The following is a 16,779-nucleotide window of genomic DNA, read 5'->3' as shown; positions in this document are numbered from 1 at the left end:
TGTCAGTGCTGAGCATGAAGCCAAATTAAACTAATCACTTCCAGGTGCACGAGCCCCGCGCCATAATCCTCTGTCCCCGCGTACGATCCATAACTCTCCACCCCCTGCGTACGATCCGTAACCCTCCGTCCTCCGCCTACGATCCATAACTCTCCGCCCGATCCATAACCTTCCGCCCCCGCCTACGATCCATAACCCTCCACCCCCGCCTACGATCCATAACCCTCCGTCCCCCGCCTACGATCCATAACCCTCCACCCCGCCTACGATCCGTAACCCTCCGCCCCCGCCTACGATCCGTAACCCTCCGCCCCCACCTACGATCCGTAACCCTCCGTCCCCGCCTACGATCCATAACCCTCCGTCCCCCGCCTACGATCCGTAACCCTCCGCCCCCGCCTACGATCCGTAACTCTCCGCCCCCGCGTACGATCCGTAACCCTCCGTCCCCCGCCTACGATCCATAACCCTCCATTCCCTGCACATGCTTGTTTAAGAGCCTCTTGAACACCATTATCAGATCTTCTTCCACTACTCCTGGCAGCATACTCCACTCCTCCATCACTCCTCGTACCACTCTCTCCACTACTCTTCAGTCCGCCCTCTCCTCTATTCCTCCTGGCAGCACATTCCTCTCCCATATCACTCCATGTTTAAAAAAAAACTTCCCATAAATGTCCATGTCTCCTTTAAACCTTCCTGCTCTCACCTGAGAGCTATACCCTCTATTATTAAAAATTCCTATCCTGAGAAAAAGATTCTGGTTGTATTTGCCTCTCATAATTTTGACACACTTTTATCGGGTCAGTCCTTAGCCTCTGACATTCAAGAGGAAGAAATCCAACTTCACCAGCCTCCTCTTATAACTAACACCCTGGTAAACCTCTCTGGTAACATATCCTGGTTGCCCAGACCACGACAGGCAAGCGATAATCCCGGTTCGAGACTCTTGGGAAGCTGCTGTGTTCTGCTAGTCCATTTCTACTTGAGTATGAGGTACTGTTGATGCATTCCATGAACAGTTATTACCCCTCAGCTATCAATCTCCTGAACCAGAGACGATAACTTCTCTCAACTTCACTTGCCCCATCTCCACAACCAATGGACTCACTTTCGAGGACTCTTCATCTCATGTTCTCAATATTTATTGCATATTTATTTATTGTTATTCTTTCTTTTTGTATTTGCACAATTTGTTGTCTTTTGCACACTGGTTGAATGTCCAAATTGTTGCGGTCATTGATTCTATGATGGTTATTGTTCTATTATGGATTTATTGAGTAAATTAATCTCAAGGTAGTTTATGGTGACATGTATTTACTTTGGATTTTGACTTTTACTGCCTAGTTCTCTGTTTGGTAGTTCCATCTGTGTACTGGTGCGTTATGAACATAGGCATCCGTTAGTCTCGTGAGACCATGGATTTGCACCTTGGAAGGTTTTTTCCAGGACGCAGGCCTGGGCAGGGTTGTATGGAAGACCGGCAGTTGCCCAAGCTGCAGGCCTTCCCCTCTCCACGCCACCGATGTTGTCCAAGGGAAGGGCACTAGGACCCATGCAGCTTGGCACCGGTGACATCGCAGAGCAATGTGTTGTTAAGTGCCTTGCTCAAGGACACAACACGCTGCCTCAGCTGAGGCTCGAACCAGTGACCTTCAGGTTACTAGTCTGATGCCTTATCCAGTAAGCCCACGCGCCAACACATTGTGAACATTAGAGTCATAAATATAACCCTTCAGCCCAACAACTCCATGCCAAACATCAACCCCCTGATTACATTAATCTTTATTCTCATAAGATCTCCACAGACTCTGCTGCTCATTTGCACTCTGTGGCCAGCATGCCTTTAGGATGTGGGAGATAACTGGAGCACCTGAGCACAGGGAAACGTGAACTCCACACAGAAAGCACCCAAGTACAGGATTGACCCAGCTATTTGGCACTGTGGCTCTACTGGCTGTGCCACTGCGCAAGGCAGCTCTGCCACTGTACCTGTTTTAAAACTTGTGCTCTGTTTATCTTGCTGAGGTCTCTTGCACTTACTGTGGCTAATGTAATCTGAGCACTGTTGCACTGTGAGAGAAGAGACTGGTTTACTCTCTTCAGAATGAATAAAATGTTGCTCTGAGTTGACTGAGATGTATAAAATTATCAGAGATCTAGGGATAAAGAGAAAGTGCCCATAAACAGAGGGGTAGTCCTAAGGTAGTTGCTGAAAGGCTTAGAGGAAATTGTGAGGTGAATATTAATTCAAGAAGGTTCTAGAACACACTGCTGAGAGGACGTTGAAGATGCAAACTTTTACCGATATTTAAAAGGTACCTGGTGACCACTTGAGGAGCTGGGAAGTGGGATTAATCTGTTTTTGGTCATTGTAGACAACATGGGTTGAGTTGCAGGCACAAGTTTCTAATATTATACTGTACATAGAGAAAGCCTAACTAGTGTATGTACAAATGGGCATTTGGGAGCCCAGTGGTATGGATTTAGCCAGTTCTAAGTTGTATGGAGAGTTAACGAGAGAATTGACCCATCACTTTATTATTCACTGGGCTGGGGGATGGTGGTTAATAATGACGGGCTGCTTTATCTGCTTTAAAGAAATTATTTTCCCCGGGGCTCTTGTTAGAATTTCTGCTCAATTTGTTCTGTTGCTGATTGATCCTTCGTAACTGCGCAGAATTCCAGTTGTTCAGGTAAGTAGCTGAGGTAGACCGGTGGGGACAGAAGCAGACATCATACTTCAGCCTGTTCAAATATGAAGCAGATGAAATTTAATACAAACGTTTTTGGTGATAACCTTGGATAGAAAAGCTGAGGTCAGCATAGTGACGCAGTTAGCTTTCTCCCAGTGTCATCAGCAAACTTACTCACTGTGCCAGTACGTTCTCATCCAAATTATTTATATAAAAGGCCAGCTCTAATAGCCCCGTGACACAGGTCTCTTGATTGCAAAGCAATCTTCCACCATCGTTCTCTGCTTCCTGCTATCAAGCGAATAATGTATCCACTTAGCTAGCACTTCCTACGTGATCTAATTTTCTAGACTTGCTTTCTATGCAGGATGTTGTCAGAGGCCTTACTAAAATCCTTGTAGACAGTGTCCACCACCCTACCCACTTCAATCTTCCTAGTTACCTCTTCATAAAGATCTTTTTTTCTTTTTTCTTTTTTTTTCTTGTTATATCTGAGGGAAACTCTGATGTATACAGAGAGGAATAAAAAGTTGCAAAGATGTTTTTTGGATTGCTTGTCAAGTTTTGGTGTGTGCCTCTTATCTGGGGAATAAGTTGTGATGCAGCTTGAAGCTTCAACTGATGAGCCATAAGCCGGCTCGCCTTGTCACCATATTCATAATAGAGGCCACGTGTCTTAAGAATTAATTGTTCTGATAGGTTTGTAGGTAGAAGATTAAACTTTGCTTGCAAATCAGCCTGGCTTTTATATAATTCCGCAGTGGGTGCCTCAGAATATTGCCTATCCAGGTCAAAATAGATTGTGATAACACTTGCATTTCCTTCCTATGTTCTTTATTGGCATGTGAAGTATAAGATATTATTTCACCCCTCAAGTAAGCTCTTAAAGTTTCCCAAAGTAAAGAGTACGATACCGACTCAGTTTTGTTAGTCTCGAAGAATGTGTCAATGTTAGCCGATATATAACTACAAAATTTCTCATTGGAAAGCAAAAGGGGGATTAAGTCTCTACAGAGGCCGTTCTCTAATGTTTAAAGGAAAACATAGGTCCAGTTTCACGGGCGAGGATTCAGATATAACTATAGCAGTGTACTCAGTTTCTCTAATCATTGGTATCAAGGAGCTATCTATAAAGAAATAGTTTAGCCTAGAATAGGAGTGGTGAACATGAGAAAAGAAAGAGAATTGCCCAACCAATGGATTCAAATATCTCCAAGGATCTATATAACCATTTTGTTTCATAAACATCGAGAAGGCCTTTGCCATACCAGAAGGTGCTCCTCTGGAGCTAGACCTATCAAGCAGTGGGTCAATAGCACAGTTCAGATCTCTTGAAAAGATTAGCTGGTGTGTATTCAGGTTAGGTATTAAAGACAAATCCTTATTTGCAAGGTGGACGTCGTCCCAATTAGGGGCATAAATATTTACCAAAATGACAGGTATCTGAAAGAGAAATCCAGAAACTATAATAATGCGACCATTAGGGTCACTGATTACATCAGATGGTGTAAACTGCATTCTTTGGTGATTAATATTGCCACCCCCCTGGACCTACTATTAAATCTGGAATGAAAAACCTGACTAATCCATGCTTTACGGAGTCTATTATGGTTTTCCACTCTTAAATGTGTCTCTTGTAGAAATAGTATATCTGCTTTTAATTGTTTCAGATGAGAGAAAACTTTAGCTCTTTTAACAGGACCATTGAGCCCCTTTCCATTCCAAGAAATAAACCTCACAGGGTGGGCTCCATCAGCAGCACTCATGTTAACCAGATCAAAAGACACACAGGGCCCACAATCCAAAACAGTGCGAGGGCACAGGCTGCACACAATAACGCACAATGAAAAGAAAGTCTGGCCGATCCGTAACACACTAAAGAATAAGCTGCCATGGTAATCCCCCAAAACACTCCCCCACCCCTTTACACAAACAAGAAAAACAATTAACCCCCGAAGCCTAGATCTACCTCCCCAACTGAGGATGATCGCAGGCATTACCAAACAAAAAACTTCCAAAGCGTTCCCCATACAACCAAACCTTCAATCTAATCTAGAGTGGCTTCCCTCCTTAGAATTTATACCAACACTTATTCGACCTTTAATATATGTAGGCCAAAGATAACACAGGTCAAGCAAAGCATTAAAAACACAAAAATAAATCTAGGAAACTAAACGCCAGAGATACAAATCCCAAATATTTACATTTTGCTGGTTGGAAGTTTTTGTTTATCAGATTCCGCAGCACAGCAGTTCGACTCGATCGCATTCCACAAATTAAACTGGAAAAAAAATGAACAAAGAAGTGAATTGCGAAAATTAACAGTTTGGCTCGGTGGGAGGCCCCTTCAGTGCTGCATGAATAACCTAAAAAAAAGTCTTTTCTCATTCTTCTTCTCCCCAGCGCAAATGGTAAAACTCTTTGGCTGCCTCTGGTGTATCGAGATAATGCTTTTTACCTTCATGGATGACCATGAAGGCCAGGCAGGATACAACAGGCCGAACCTGACCTCTTTCCCGTAAAGCAGGGATTTCACGTCCTTGAAAGCTGCTCAATTTTCCCCAGCTCCGCACTAAAATCTTCATGAAAAAACATGTGATGTCTGCAGAAATACAGCTCCTGCTTCCGTCTGTTGATGATACGTTGCTTATCTTGAAAGAAGTGAAAGAGAACCAGGAATGTTCTTGGCCTCGTTTGCTTGGCTTCAGAGACACCAGATGGTTTAGGCCCGACTCGGTGAGCGCGCAAAAGTACGAAAGGCCTCGGGAAGAAATTTGTCCCCAGCACTTCGTCAAAAAACTCGGTCGTAAATTTAACAGGGTCTGAACCTTCCAAATTTTCAGGAATGCCAACCACTCTCAAAATGGATCTCCGCGACTGATTTTCGAGGTCATCTAGTTTCCCTTTCAGAAATGTGTTTTCGCTCTGCAGTGCTGCAATGGCGGCTTTGGCGCTCGCCAGTCGGTCATTATAATCATTTAGGCCATGTTCAGCCTCACGAATGCGTTCGTCATGTGACTCGTAATATGGCATAATTTGTTCCACGGTAGCATTCCCTGGTGACAAAGCATCTTCAAGTTCTCTTTTCAGGGCAGAATGCACCGCTTCCGTCATGTCAGTAAGAAGTACTAAACGAAGCCTCTCCAAGTCATCGGGTAGCGCAGGTCCAGCAGCGTGCAATGGCGCCATTACTGTAACATCAGCTTTCCTGCTCAAGGCTTCGCTATCTTTTTCCCCCAGTTTTACTTCAAAGGTGCATTTTGTTTGCCATGTCAGTGTCCAGCAATGTCCCGGGTTGTTCACAATGTTAAATATTCAGTTATCTCGAGCATACGACGAAGGTAAACAGGTAGATTTTCAATAAAAATCGGGAGCCACACTTAGACGCACCTACTCACTAATGAGCCTTAGTATCTTTCATCAGCCATGTTTCCCTCAGCTTATCAGCCTTGCCCTTCACCTGAGCAGGTACATGCTATCCCTGATCTCACCCTCTTAAAAGCCATCCACATACTGGACATTCCTTTACCTGCAGTCTCACAAAGTCAGCTTCGGCAAGGTTCCACCTCACATCTCCAAAGTTGGCCCTGCTGTGGTAGACCAGGTTAAAGCTGATCATACTATGGTCACTGGTAACCAATTGACTCTTCAGTCACTTACTCTACCCTCTTCCCTAAGAAGAAGTCTAGTGCTGCATCCTCTCTAGAAGAACCTTCTATATACAATGGGTGATTGATAGGAGTCAATTTTAGAAAACCTAGCACATTTATTTTATAACATAGTCCCCTCGTACATAGACACACTTAGTCCAGCGGTCGTGGAGCATACGGTTCCCTTCATTGTAGAAGTGGTCCACGGCAGGGGTGATTGGGAGTTCCCTTTAGGACTCCTGATGAAGGGTTTTGGCCCGAAACATCGTCACTACCTCCTCCCACAGATGCTGTCTGGCCTGCTGAGTTCTGCCAGCATTTTGTGTTTTTATTTATTTCCAGCATCTGCAGATTCACTCATGTTGCGAATAAATACATTTCTCCTTGTCTTGAGTCCTAAATGCCATCTCCCTTACTTTCAGACTGTGTCCCTGGCCCTAGATTCCTCCATCAGGACAAACATCCTCCCTGCATGAAGGGTTGTCAGCCATGGGGCATAGATCAAGTGCCAACATAAGGAAACATTTCTGATAGTGATTGGGACTGTTTTGTTGGGAAGGAAATGAGTTTCAAAAGCTAATTGAATAGCAAGAAGGGAAAAGTAAGAAGTTTATGGGGAAAGAATGTGCTACAGTTAACCGGCAGCTCTGCATCAGGCCAGCAAAAAGCACAATGGACAAAATACCTGCTGCGGCATCCTCAGTGGCAATGTGTGTGACTGATGACATCTTTCTACTGACCTCTTCTTTAAACCAACAGAAAATCGCCTGAGGAAACTGAAGGGTATAAACGAAGAGCCAAGTTCAAAAGGGATGCTAAGGAGCCTATCACAGGCAAAGAAAGAATGCTGGGATCGGTTCCTGCATGAGCAGTATATGTCAGAGATATACAGTGATGGATACGAGATGGACCAGAGGTAGAGTATGATCTGTAGGGGTCTGTTAGGAAATGAAAAATAAGGAGCCATGCCCCAATTCCTCATGTTAAGCTTGATGGCGGTTTCTCTCCTCCGAGGGGGTTGGGGTTGGTTGACTTTAATTTTGATGTACTTTGTGACTTTGGTGGTGTGGAGACCAGAGCTAATACCTGCTCTTGCTCCGCTCCCCTGGCCATTGGCTGCTTGAAATTACGAAGATACCGATGAACATCTCCAGATATGTATTTTGAAGGCACACATATCTCATCACTCACCCAGCAGTGTGTTGATCCAAGATTTCAAGTACCCTGTAGCCATTCTGTACTTAATTCTCTAAGTTTAAATGTCTTTATCTTTCTAACATATCTCTGCACTCACTAACCTCTACCTTCCTATGCCCCACCCCAGTATATGCTGACTGATTCTGTAACCTTGACTGTTGTATTGATGCTGAGCAGGGCAAGCTGTAGAATAATGAAAGCATAGAATTGCTATGGCACATGTGGGCTTTCAAGTAACCTCAAGATTCCTAATCTGTATTATGGTCTGAAATCCCTCATCCCATGAATACTGAATGTGGAAGGTGTTTCTCTGCGTCTCTGGATTTAGGATGGCCATTCCCAGAAGACAGTGGCAGGCAGGTTCCAACGTGCCATGACTTTGATCCATGCCAGGGGTCAGGAAATGTCACTGGATGTGCTGCTTTCCAGAAATAGTCCTTCTGTTGCAGGGAGATAGAAATCACGCAGCTAATGTCCTGTACGCAGTTAGGATTTTGTATTTCCCAGTCAGTACGCTTACGACATCTTGTCCATGTAATTGATCCTGAGTCTGCTTCCTTTATTGTTCCAGTGCCATGGACTATTTCAAGCGGTGGGTGCAGCCAGACAGAGTTCCGGTAAACGCAGAGGAGATTCAGTATCTGATCAGTCCTGAAGGACAGTCTGAGAGCCCAGAGGAGCCTGAAGGTGAAAGCTGCTCTTCCTGTGAACAGTAATGGCCGACAGTGGTGTCTGCCCTGAGAAACCTGGCTCAGGCCAGACCAGAGCTGAGCGATGACCATCATCCAGACACGGAAACGTTGGACTGTTTAATGTGACAGCCACAGATGCAAATAATGAGCTCGAATTGGCCCAGCAGCTGAATTCTCGGAGCCCCTCTGCCCGCATCACTGTAACTGAGTCACCACCTTGACCCATTTCTGACTATGAGTAGGAAAGACGAGAAGGGGATCTGGGAGCCGAAAGGGACTTACTGCTGCTGGGTGTACCTTATTCCAATGACCTGTGTACCCCTCAGTGCAATATTGCACCTGTATTTATAGAACTACGGGCATTTGGAAGACTTGCATTTGAAGAACATTTCATTGCATGCCTCAGTGATAATGCATTCATTCAACAGCACACATTCTCCTCCTGTCTCAGCACCAGTGTTTGTGTATTGTGCAGAGAGCTACAGTCACCTTAAGTCCATCAAATATTGAAATGTTTTCCACTTCAGATAGGGAGAGTGAATTGAATCATTGTTTAGGTTTCTCTGTTTTGGGAACGTGACGGCTACCAATCCCTTGTGGATTATCTGTTTCCAGCATTGTACTCTGGGGGGGGGGGGGGGGTACTTAATTCTCTAAGTTTGAATGTCTTGATCTTTCTAACGTTTCTCTCCACTCACTAACCTGTCTCTATCAAAGCACTCCCATCAAAGTCTTTGGTAGCCTCTACCTTCCTATGCCCCACCCCTGCCACTTTAGTATATGCTGACTGATCTGTAACCTTTTGACTCCCACATGGAAAACCCTTGACTGTTGTATTGATGCTGAGCAGGGCAAGCTGTAGAATAATGAAACCATAGAATTGCTATGGCACATGAGGGCTTTGGCCCATTGAGCCTGTGCTAACTCTTTATGGAGCAATCCTTTTAATCCCAATTCCCCAGTCTTTTCCCATAACCTTACTTCTATCCTGTTCCTTTTAAAATGCTCCAATAGACTCTATAACCAGTGACTTCTAAATCATTACCTCAGTTGACATAAAACAATTTCACATTCAGTCCGTGTCTTTTTACCCATCATTTTAAAATCAATGCCTCTAGCGACACACATATATAGATATAACCATATTCAAAGCTCCCCCGAAGCAGATGTATGGTGATTGTCAAGCCCCTGCCTCAGTCACATCTAGTTCAGAGTTTAACATCTGGATATCAAAGTTTTCCTTGGTGACTGTGTTACGAAGGCCAGTGTACTTTACAGCCAAAGCTGCTTACAGCACAGAGGGAGGCCAGTCAGTCTGTTGGTGACATCCTATGCAAATTTAATCCTTTCTCTAACAGCATTACAGATCTGTGGTTTGTTTAATCTGGCGCTCAGACACCTATAATGTGATTTTTTTTATTTTACAAAGGAATGGATATACTATGTTTTCAGTGAACACCTGATTATTGAAGCTAGGAAATATATTGATAATTCCACGTGGTAAGGCTGCCCACGCACACACACAGATTCATACTGTAATGGTAATTAAACTGGACTACAGTTAGACCCCGTGTCATGAAAGAGTGAGCTGTGCTGCTCCACCTAACAGATCAGAAGCAAAATCACAGAACGTTGAACTGTACAGCACAGGAACAATTAAACCAGTAATCAATTGTCAGCTAAGCTAATCACTTCTGCCTACACAATGTCCCTATCCTTCCACTTCGCTCACATTCATGTGCCTATCTAAAGCTCCTCTGTCACCACCCCAGGCAGTGCATCTCAGACACCCATCACTCTCCGTGTTTAACAAAAAGCTCCCACCTTAAATGCATGCCCATTGTATTGGACACTTCAACCATGGAAAAAAAAGCTGTCTGTCTACTCTATCTATGCTTCTCATAATCTTATAGATATCTATCAGTTCTCCCCTCAGCTTCCGCCACTTGAGAGAAAACAACGCAAATTTGTACAGACTCTCATTATAGTACATACCCTCTAGACCAGGCAGCATCCTGGTAAACCTCTTCTGCACCCTCTCCAAAGCCTCAACATCCTTCCTATAATCAAGCAACCAGAACTGTATGCAATACTCCAGATACAGCCTAACTAGAGTTTTATAAAGCTTCAACATAACTTCCTGACTTTAGAACTCAAAGCCTTTACTAATAAAGGCAAGCATTCCATATGCCTTCTTAACCACATGATCGATCTATGTAGCCACTTAGAGAGAGGTGTGAAGTTTGCCTCCATAATCATTATGCACATCAGCACTGTAAGGGTCTTGCCGTGTATAATCTCTTTATCCTTGACCTACACTTCATACTTGGCTGGGTTTAACTCCATCTGTCATTTCTACGCCCATATCTGATCTATATCCAGCTATATACTTTACCAGTCTTCTATGCTATCCACAACTCCACCAACCTTTGTATCATGTGCAAACTTAGTAACCCACACAACTTCAGTATTGTAGAAAAAATCTTAAGCACATGTAAAAAAATTCTGTAAAGCAAAGATACTTTCAAAAATTATGAAATGAAAAGTTTCTAAATAACAAAAAATTACTATAAAGAGCAATAAACAATAAAAACTAAATCAAATCAATAGTTCAGGTGATCGCCCTTTGGCTTTAAAACTGCATCAATTCTCAAAGGTACTTTGATTGGCATGCAGTTTTTTAAGAAAATTGGCTGGTAGTTTGTCCCAGGCATCTTAGAGAACTTGCCACAGTTCTTCTGCAGACTTGCTTCTGTCTCTCCAGCTAACTTCAAACAGCCTTGATGATGTTGAGATCAGGGCTCTGTGAAGGCCACATCATCTGAAGCCATGTAAAGAATCTAGGGCGCCTCAGACGTTTGCATAGTCATCTACATTTTCATCCATGGCATTTACATACATCACCAACAGCAGAGGTCCCGGCACAGATCCCTGCGGAACTCCATTAATTACAGACCTCCAGCTCGACCACTCCCCTCTGACTTCAATGGCAAGCCAGTTCTGAATCCAAATAGACAATTCACCATGGATCCCATGCATTTTAATCTTGCATGAGAGAGGATGGGCCTCTCATGAGAGATCTTGTCAAGTTCCATCTAGATAACATCTACAGCTCTGTTTTCATTAATCACCCTTGTCACGCATCAAAAAACTCAGTAAGACACAAGGGCCATGCTGGCTCTCCCTAATTAAGCCATTGTTTTCCAAAAACCTTGTCCCTAAGAATTGTCTTCATAACTTCTGTACCACTGACATGGGAGTCACCAGTCTATAGTTTCCAGAACAGACTATGCTGAAAATATTCAACAGGTTAGCTAGTGTCTGATAAGAGTTAAATAAAGGGAACTAACAGCAGATTGGGAAAAGACAGATGATTAACTGATGATGATTCATTGCACTAGGTCAATGTGCTGACCACCCCCCTCCCACCTCTGCGCGTAAGTAATTTGATCTGTCCCATCTAGGCTGTCCTACGTATCCTTCTGAAAACCAACTTGCACCTCCCTCTTTCCCAGCTGATAAAGGGTCACAGCATTCAAAATGATGACACTTGCTGAGTTTTCCAGCATTTACTGTTTTATTTCACATTTCCAGCATCTAGTTTTTTTCTGATTATTTCTTTTTCTCTTAGGTATCATCCTCATGAATTGTTTTTGAATTCTACATCTTTTCATTATTATAGAGACTAAGGCACTAGGCTAATTTCTCTTCTTTTGAAATTTCCCTCTAATACTGAATACCAGTCTTAATCACTTCAAAATTCAAAATAATTTTATTATCAAAGTACATTATGTCACCCTATACAACCCTGATATTCACTTCCTTGCAAGCATGTACAATAAATTCATTACAGAATAATAACCATAATAGAATCAATGAAGGATCACACCAACTTGGGTGTTCAGCCACTGTGCAAAAAGAAAACAAACTGTACAAATACGAAAAGAAAGAAATAATAAATATCGAGAACATGAGATGAAGAGGCCTTGAAAGCGAGTCCATAGGTTGTGGAAACATTTCAATGATGGGGCAAGTGAAGTTACCCTCTTTGGTTTAAGAGCCTGATGGTTGAGGAGTAATAACTTCCTGAACCTGGTGGTGTGAATCCTGAGGATCCTGTATTTTCTTCCTGTTGGCAGTAGAGAGAAGAGAGCATGTCCTGGGTGGTCGGGGCCCCTGACAGTAGATGCTTCCCTATGACAGTATTTTGTGTAAGTATGCTCAGCGTGGGGAGGGCTTTACTGGTGATGAATTGGTCTGTATCCACCTTATTGTAGGAGTTTCTGTTCAAGGGCATTGGCATTTCTGTAACAGGCTGTGATGAAGATCGTAGCTATATTTGGAGAGTTGTAAATTAGTTGCTTGTCTCTACGATGTATTTTTGGGAAAAAGAAACAGATGATATCTCCTGTTACATGACTGGGAGCTGTATTCAGTGTGAGCCTTCAGGACAGTGAGAAATTGTCTAAGGATATGTAGAGTAAACAAGGAAAAAGTGGGGCAGGCTGGACCTGCACTGACTCACCCAACCTGCAGGTGTCCTTGTACTCCATGGAACTGAAGTCTTGCGGCGTCATTAAAAATGCTTATGACTTTGATAAAGTTGCAGACCTGGTACTGGTGTTCATTTTTATAGAATGTAGTTCAGAAGGAGAGAAATTTTACATTTATCTCAGCCCTAGGTCTCCATATTTATGAAAAGATGATGGAGACATCAAGGAAGGTACAAGAGCAAATCTCAAAAATGGCCCAGAATTGAAAAATATATTTGTCAAGAAAGACTAAACAGGCTGGACAGAAGATTCTGCAGATGCTGTAAATCTAATGCTCTGAACAGGCTGGAATTCTTTACTGTAGAAAGGAAATGGTAGAGGGGTGACCAGCTAGAGGTTGTTCAAAATTGTGAATGGTTTGAAGGTTTGATGCTTCCACTTCTGAGGAAACTGGGTCCAAGGCATATTAAATATGTCAACAAATCTTTGTAGAACACGGGAATTTAATGTGTCAGACTGGGGAGGCTGAGATGGTTGTTTTTGGAACATTGAGAGAGTGTTAATGCTGGTGTACAACTTGATGACTGATTTAGGTTAAGGAGGGAGCTACATTATTATGCTAGTTAATAGTTCAAGGACTAGTCCTTGCAGATTTAACCTTTTGACAAAAGGTAAAAGGGAGACATAATTAAGACCATAAATTAGGTGGAGAATTAGTCCATTCAGTCTATTCCGCCATTCCATCATGACTGGTTTACTATCCCTCTCAACTCATTCCTCCTGCCTTCTCACTATAACCTTTGACGCCCTGACTAATCAAAAACCTATCAACCCCTGTTTTAAATATACCCAGTGACTTGGCCTCCACAGGCATCTGTGGCAATGAATTCCACAGATTCACCACTCTGGCTAAAAAAAAAAGTGCCTCCTTATCTCTGTTGTAAATGGACTTCCCTCTATCCTGAAGCTATGCCCTCTGGTCCAATTTTTCCCTTGAGGCAGAGCTGAATTACATCCTCACTTCAGAGACTGGAGAATGAAAATATCTTGGCTGACACTCCCACTGCAATACTGAGGGAGTTTTACACTGCCACAAGTGCCACATTTATCTGGATATGATCTAGAATTCAATGCCTGTGTGGAGTAATAGAGATACCATCAGTCAGGGCTTTCAGGGGAGACTTGGATAGCATACGAGATTAATCTGTAGGACTGTGTGGAAAGCAGCTTGACACATTGAGATCTGTCATATGGATCCTTCCTCTCAATCAATATCCTCATTCAGAAGCTGTGCTGTTACGGCATGTTGTACTGTTGCTTGTTCTATAATGATGTTGGACCCTTACCAGAAATTCCTGCACTTCCCACACCACTACTGACTGCTCTCATAAGCAGCACCTTAAATAGCAGTACAGCTTTGTCCTCATTGCAACTTAAGTATTCCCCCTGTGGTTAAGAATCCTATCTTCTAATGTAGCACATCTCACAAAGTCAACTGTGTCTCATTTACCTAAGATCTGGTATTAGTTTTAAATGTCAAAGTTCTTACAGCCAGCTACTACTTCCTCAGTTCAAATTGGCGTGGGGTGATCTTTATTGCAAGCTACGGTAGTGTCACCTCCAGAACTACTTAATAACTTCCACCTAAAGCTCTCTGACTAACCCTTGTTGAAAACTCCTTGCTACACTGAACAGTGAACCAACTGGCTCTTTTCTGTCTGATAATAATCTCATTCTTATCCGTGCCAACTCTACATCTTGCGAAATCTCACATAATAACATGATGCGTATTGAAAGCAACCCGCACAAAACTCAGGAGGAGCTCAGCAGGCCAGGCAGTGTCTATGGAAAAGAGTAAACGGTCTACATTTTGCGCTGAGACCCTTCATCAGGACTGAAAAAGGAGGAGACACTGGAATTAAAAAGGCGAGGAGGGGAGGGAAGACTAGAATCAGGTTTATTATCTCTGTGTAAATATTTTAATTCTGATTCCCATTCCGATTCTGACATGTCGGTCCACGGCCTCCTCTTGTGCCACGATGAGGCCACCCTCGGGGTGGAGGAGCAACACCTTATATTCCGTATGGGTAGCCTCCAACCTGATGACATGAATATATTTTTCCTCGCTCTCCCTCCTCTATTCCCCATTAGAACCATAGAACATTACAGCACAGAAACAGGCCTTTTGGCCCTTCTTGGCTGTGCCGAACCATTTTTCTGCCTAGTCCCACTGACCTGCACCTGGCCCATATCCCTCCATACACCTCTCATCCATGTACCTGTCCAAGTTTTACCTCCTTACCTTTCCTACCCACCTAGATTCAACTATCACCTTCAAGCTAGTCCTCCTACCCCTCTTTCCCACCTTTTTTATTCTGGTGTCTCCCGCTCCCTTTTTCAGTCCTGAAGAAGGGTCTCAGCCTGAAACATCGACTGTTTACTTTTTCCCTTGATGCATTCTGACCTGAGTTCCTTCAGCATTTTGTACCTGTTACTCTGGATTTTCAGCATCTGCAGATTTTCTTGTGTTTGTGATGCTTATTGATCGTATTACATCTTGGACACTGAACCTTGTTCAAAGCATCAGGATGTTTTCTTTCATAATAGTTATAAAATGCATTCAACACTCTAAGCGCATTACACAGGTCACAACACTTTAATGGGGTATCATTGGGCTGAACGTCCTAGATTTGCGCTTGTATTTTATGGTTTTATAACAACTACTACAGCATTTGCGCTAGGGTGATGTTGGAAGGTACACTCAAGCCAGTCACAACATAAAATAGATTTTTTTAAAGCTAAGGTTATACTTTTTATTCAAATCCTTATCATTGTCCTCAACACCAATCCTATACAGGTACCAGAATAAGCCTAGGAACTAACATCCTCTCGATTACAATAAATAGTTTGCATTGATGATATGATGGAAAAACCGAGCTGGGTTTAAGAGAGATCATCCACAGTGGGTGCATTTTAAGCAAGAGATCTCTGTGAAGACCTCAGTGGAGGGGTTATTCTTTTCCAGAATCCATACCATCAAGGTCTTAATGCCCTACTTGGGGAGGTTGCTCACTAGCAGTGTCCTTAATGTTTGGCTATACAATTTATGGACCCAACAAAGTCCACTTAGCCAGCGAAGCCATCGTGGTGCAGGAACTGGGTGGAGATGGAACCACGTGATTGCAAAGTACAGTTTGCCCCTCCTTACTAACAATACCCTGAATACCCTGCTTTGTGGATGATGCACACCTGCCAATTCAGCAATTTCTTCCCTCCCTCCCCCCGCCAGAAACTGGTATGGACAATGGACTCCCCCTGTGCCATAACTGTTCCACGATCCTACAATAAACCCAGTGGACAATTCAGAAGAAACTTGTAACTTGCTACCAAAAGATGTGGTTGAATCAAGTAGCTACAATATAATTAAGAAATTGAAAGTGGGATAGTAGAAACCATTGATAGTGCTTGATGGTTGTGGTTCATACACAGCAGCAAATCATAACCACATGGGATTCTCCAGATGCTCAAAATCCAGGGCAACACCTACAAAATGCTGCAGAAACTCAGCGGGTTGGGCAGCATCTATGGAGAGAAATAAACATTTGCCCTTTCACGGTGTGTCCTGAAGAAAGACCATTTCTTTTGGCCTGAAATTCACCTGTTTATTCCTCTACACAAATGCTGCCTGACAGGCTGAGTTCTTCCAGTATTTTGTGTGTGTTACAGGCTTGGATGTTGGGTCTCCTGTGCATCAGATTCTTTGTGAAATGATGACACAGTGATGTTCCTGTGCTCTCTGTCAGAACCTAGATACTGCATTAGCCGGTCAGCAAAGAAATATCCCAATGAGATGTCAATCAGAGTAGGTTCATTTGGATTTTTTTCACCATCATCTGTCTCTTCTGATTCTTTCCATCTCTGTTGCACTATTTCCTCCACGTTTTGTTACTTCTTTATTGTTATCTCTGTATCTACTTGCATTTTACTCACTTCTATCCTGTCTTGTTGATTTTCTATTAAGAATAAAGCAGCAATCTGTTAGGATTAAATT

At 43.1% G+C, this 16,779-nt stretch overlaps 1 protein-coding gene across 4 annotated transcripts in view; it reads left to right on the top strand.

Moving 5' to 3' along the window:
• Positions 1–16,779, top strand: part of ccdc32 (coiled-coil domain containing 32) — an 18,367-nt gene extending 1,588 nt beyond the window's left edge. For all 4 annotated transcript variants that reach the window (XM_073040390.1, XM_073040393.1, XM_073040391.1 and 1 more), the window contains exons 3-4: positions 7,106–7,262; positions 8,115–16,779. In XM_073040390.1, coding sequence (XP_072896491.1) covers positions 7,106–7,262; positions 8,115–8,259 — 302 coding nt within the window. In that variant the 3' untranslated portion in view covers positions 8,260–16,779. The remainder of the gene's footprint in view (positions 1–7,105; positions 7,263–8,114) is intronic.

The sequence above is a fragment of the Hemitrygon akajei genome, chromosome 3, assembly GCF_048418815.1.
Source record: "Hemitrygon akajei chromosome 3, sHemAka1.3, whole genome shotgun sequence".
In the NCBI taxonomy this organism is placed as follows: domain Eukaryota; kingdom Metazoa; phylum Chordata; class Chondrichthyes; order Myliobatiformes; family Dasyatidae; genus Hemitrygon; species Hemitrygon akajei.
This window is presented reverse-complemented; position numbering and strand designations above follow the sequence as displayed.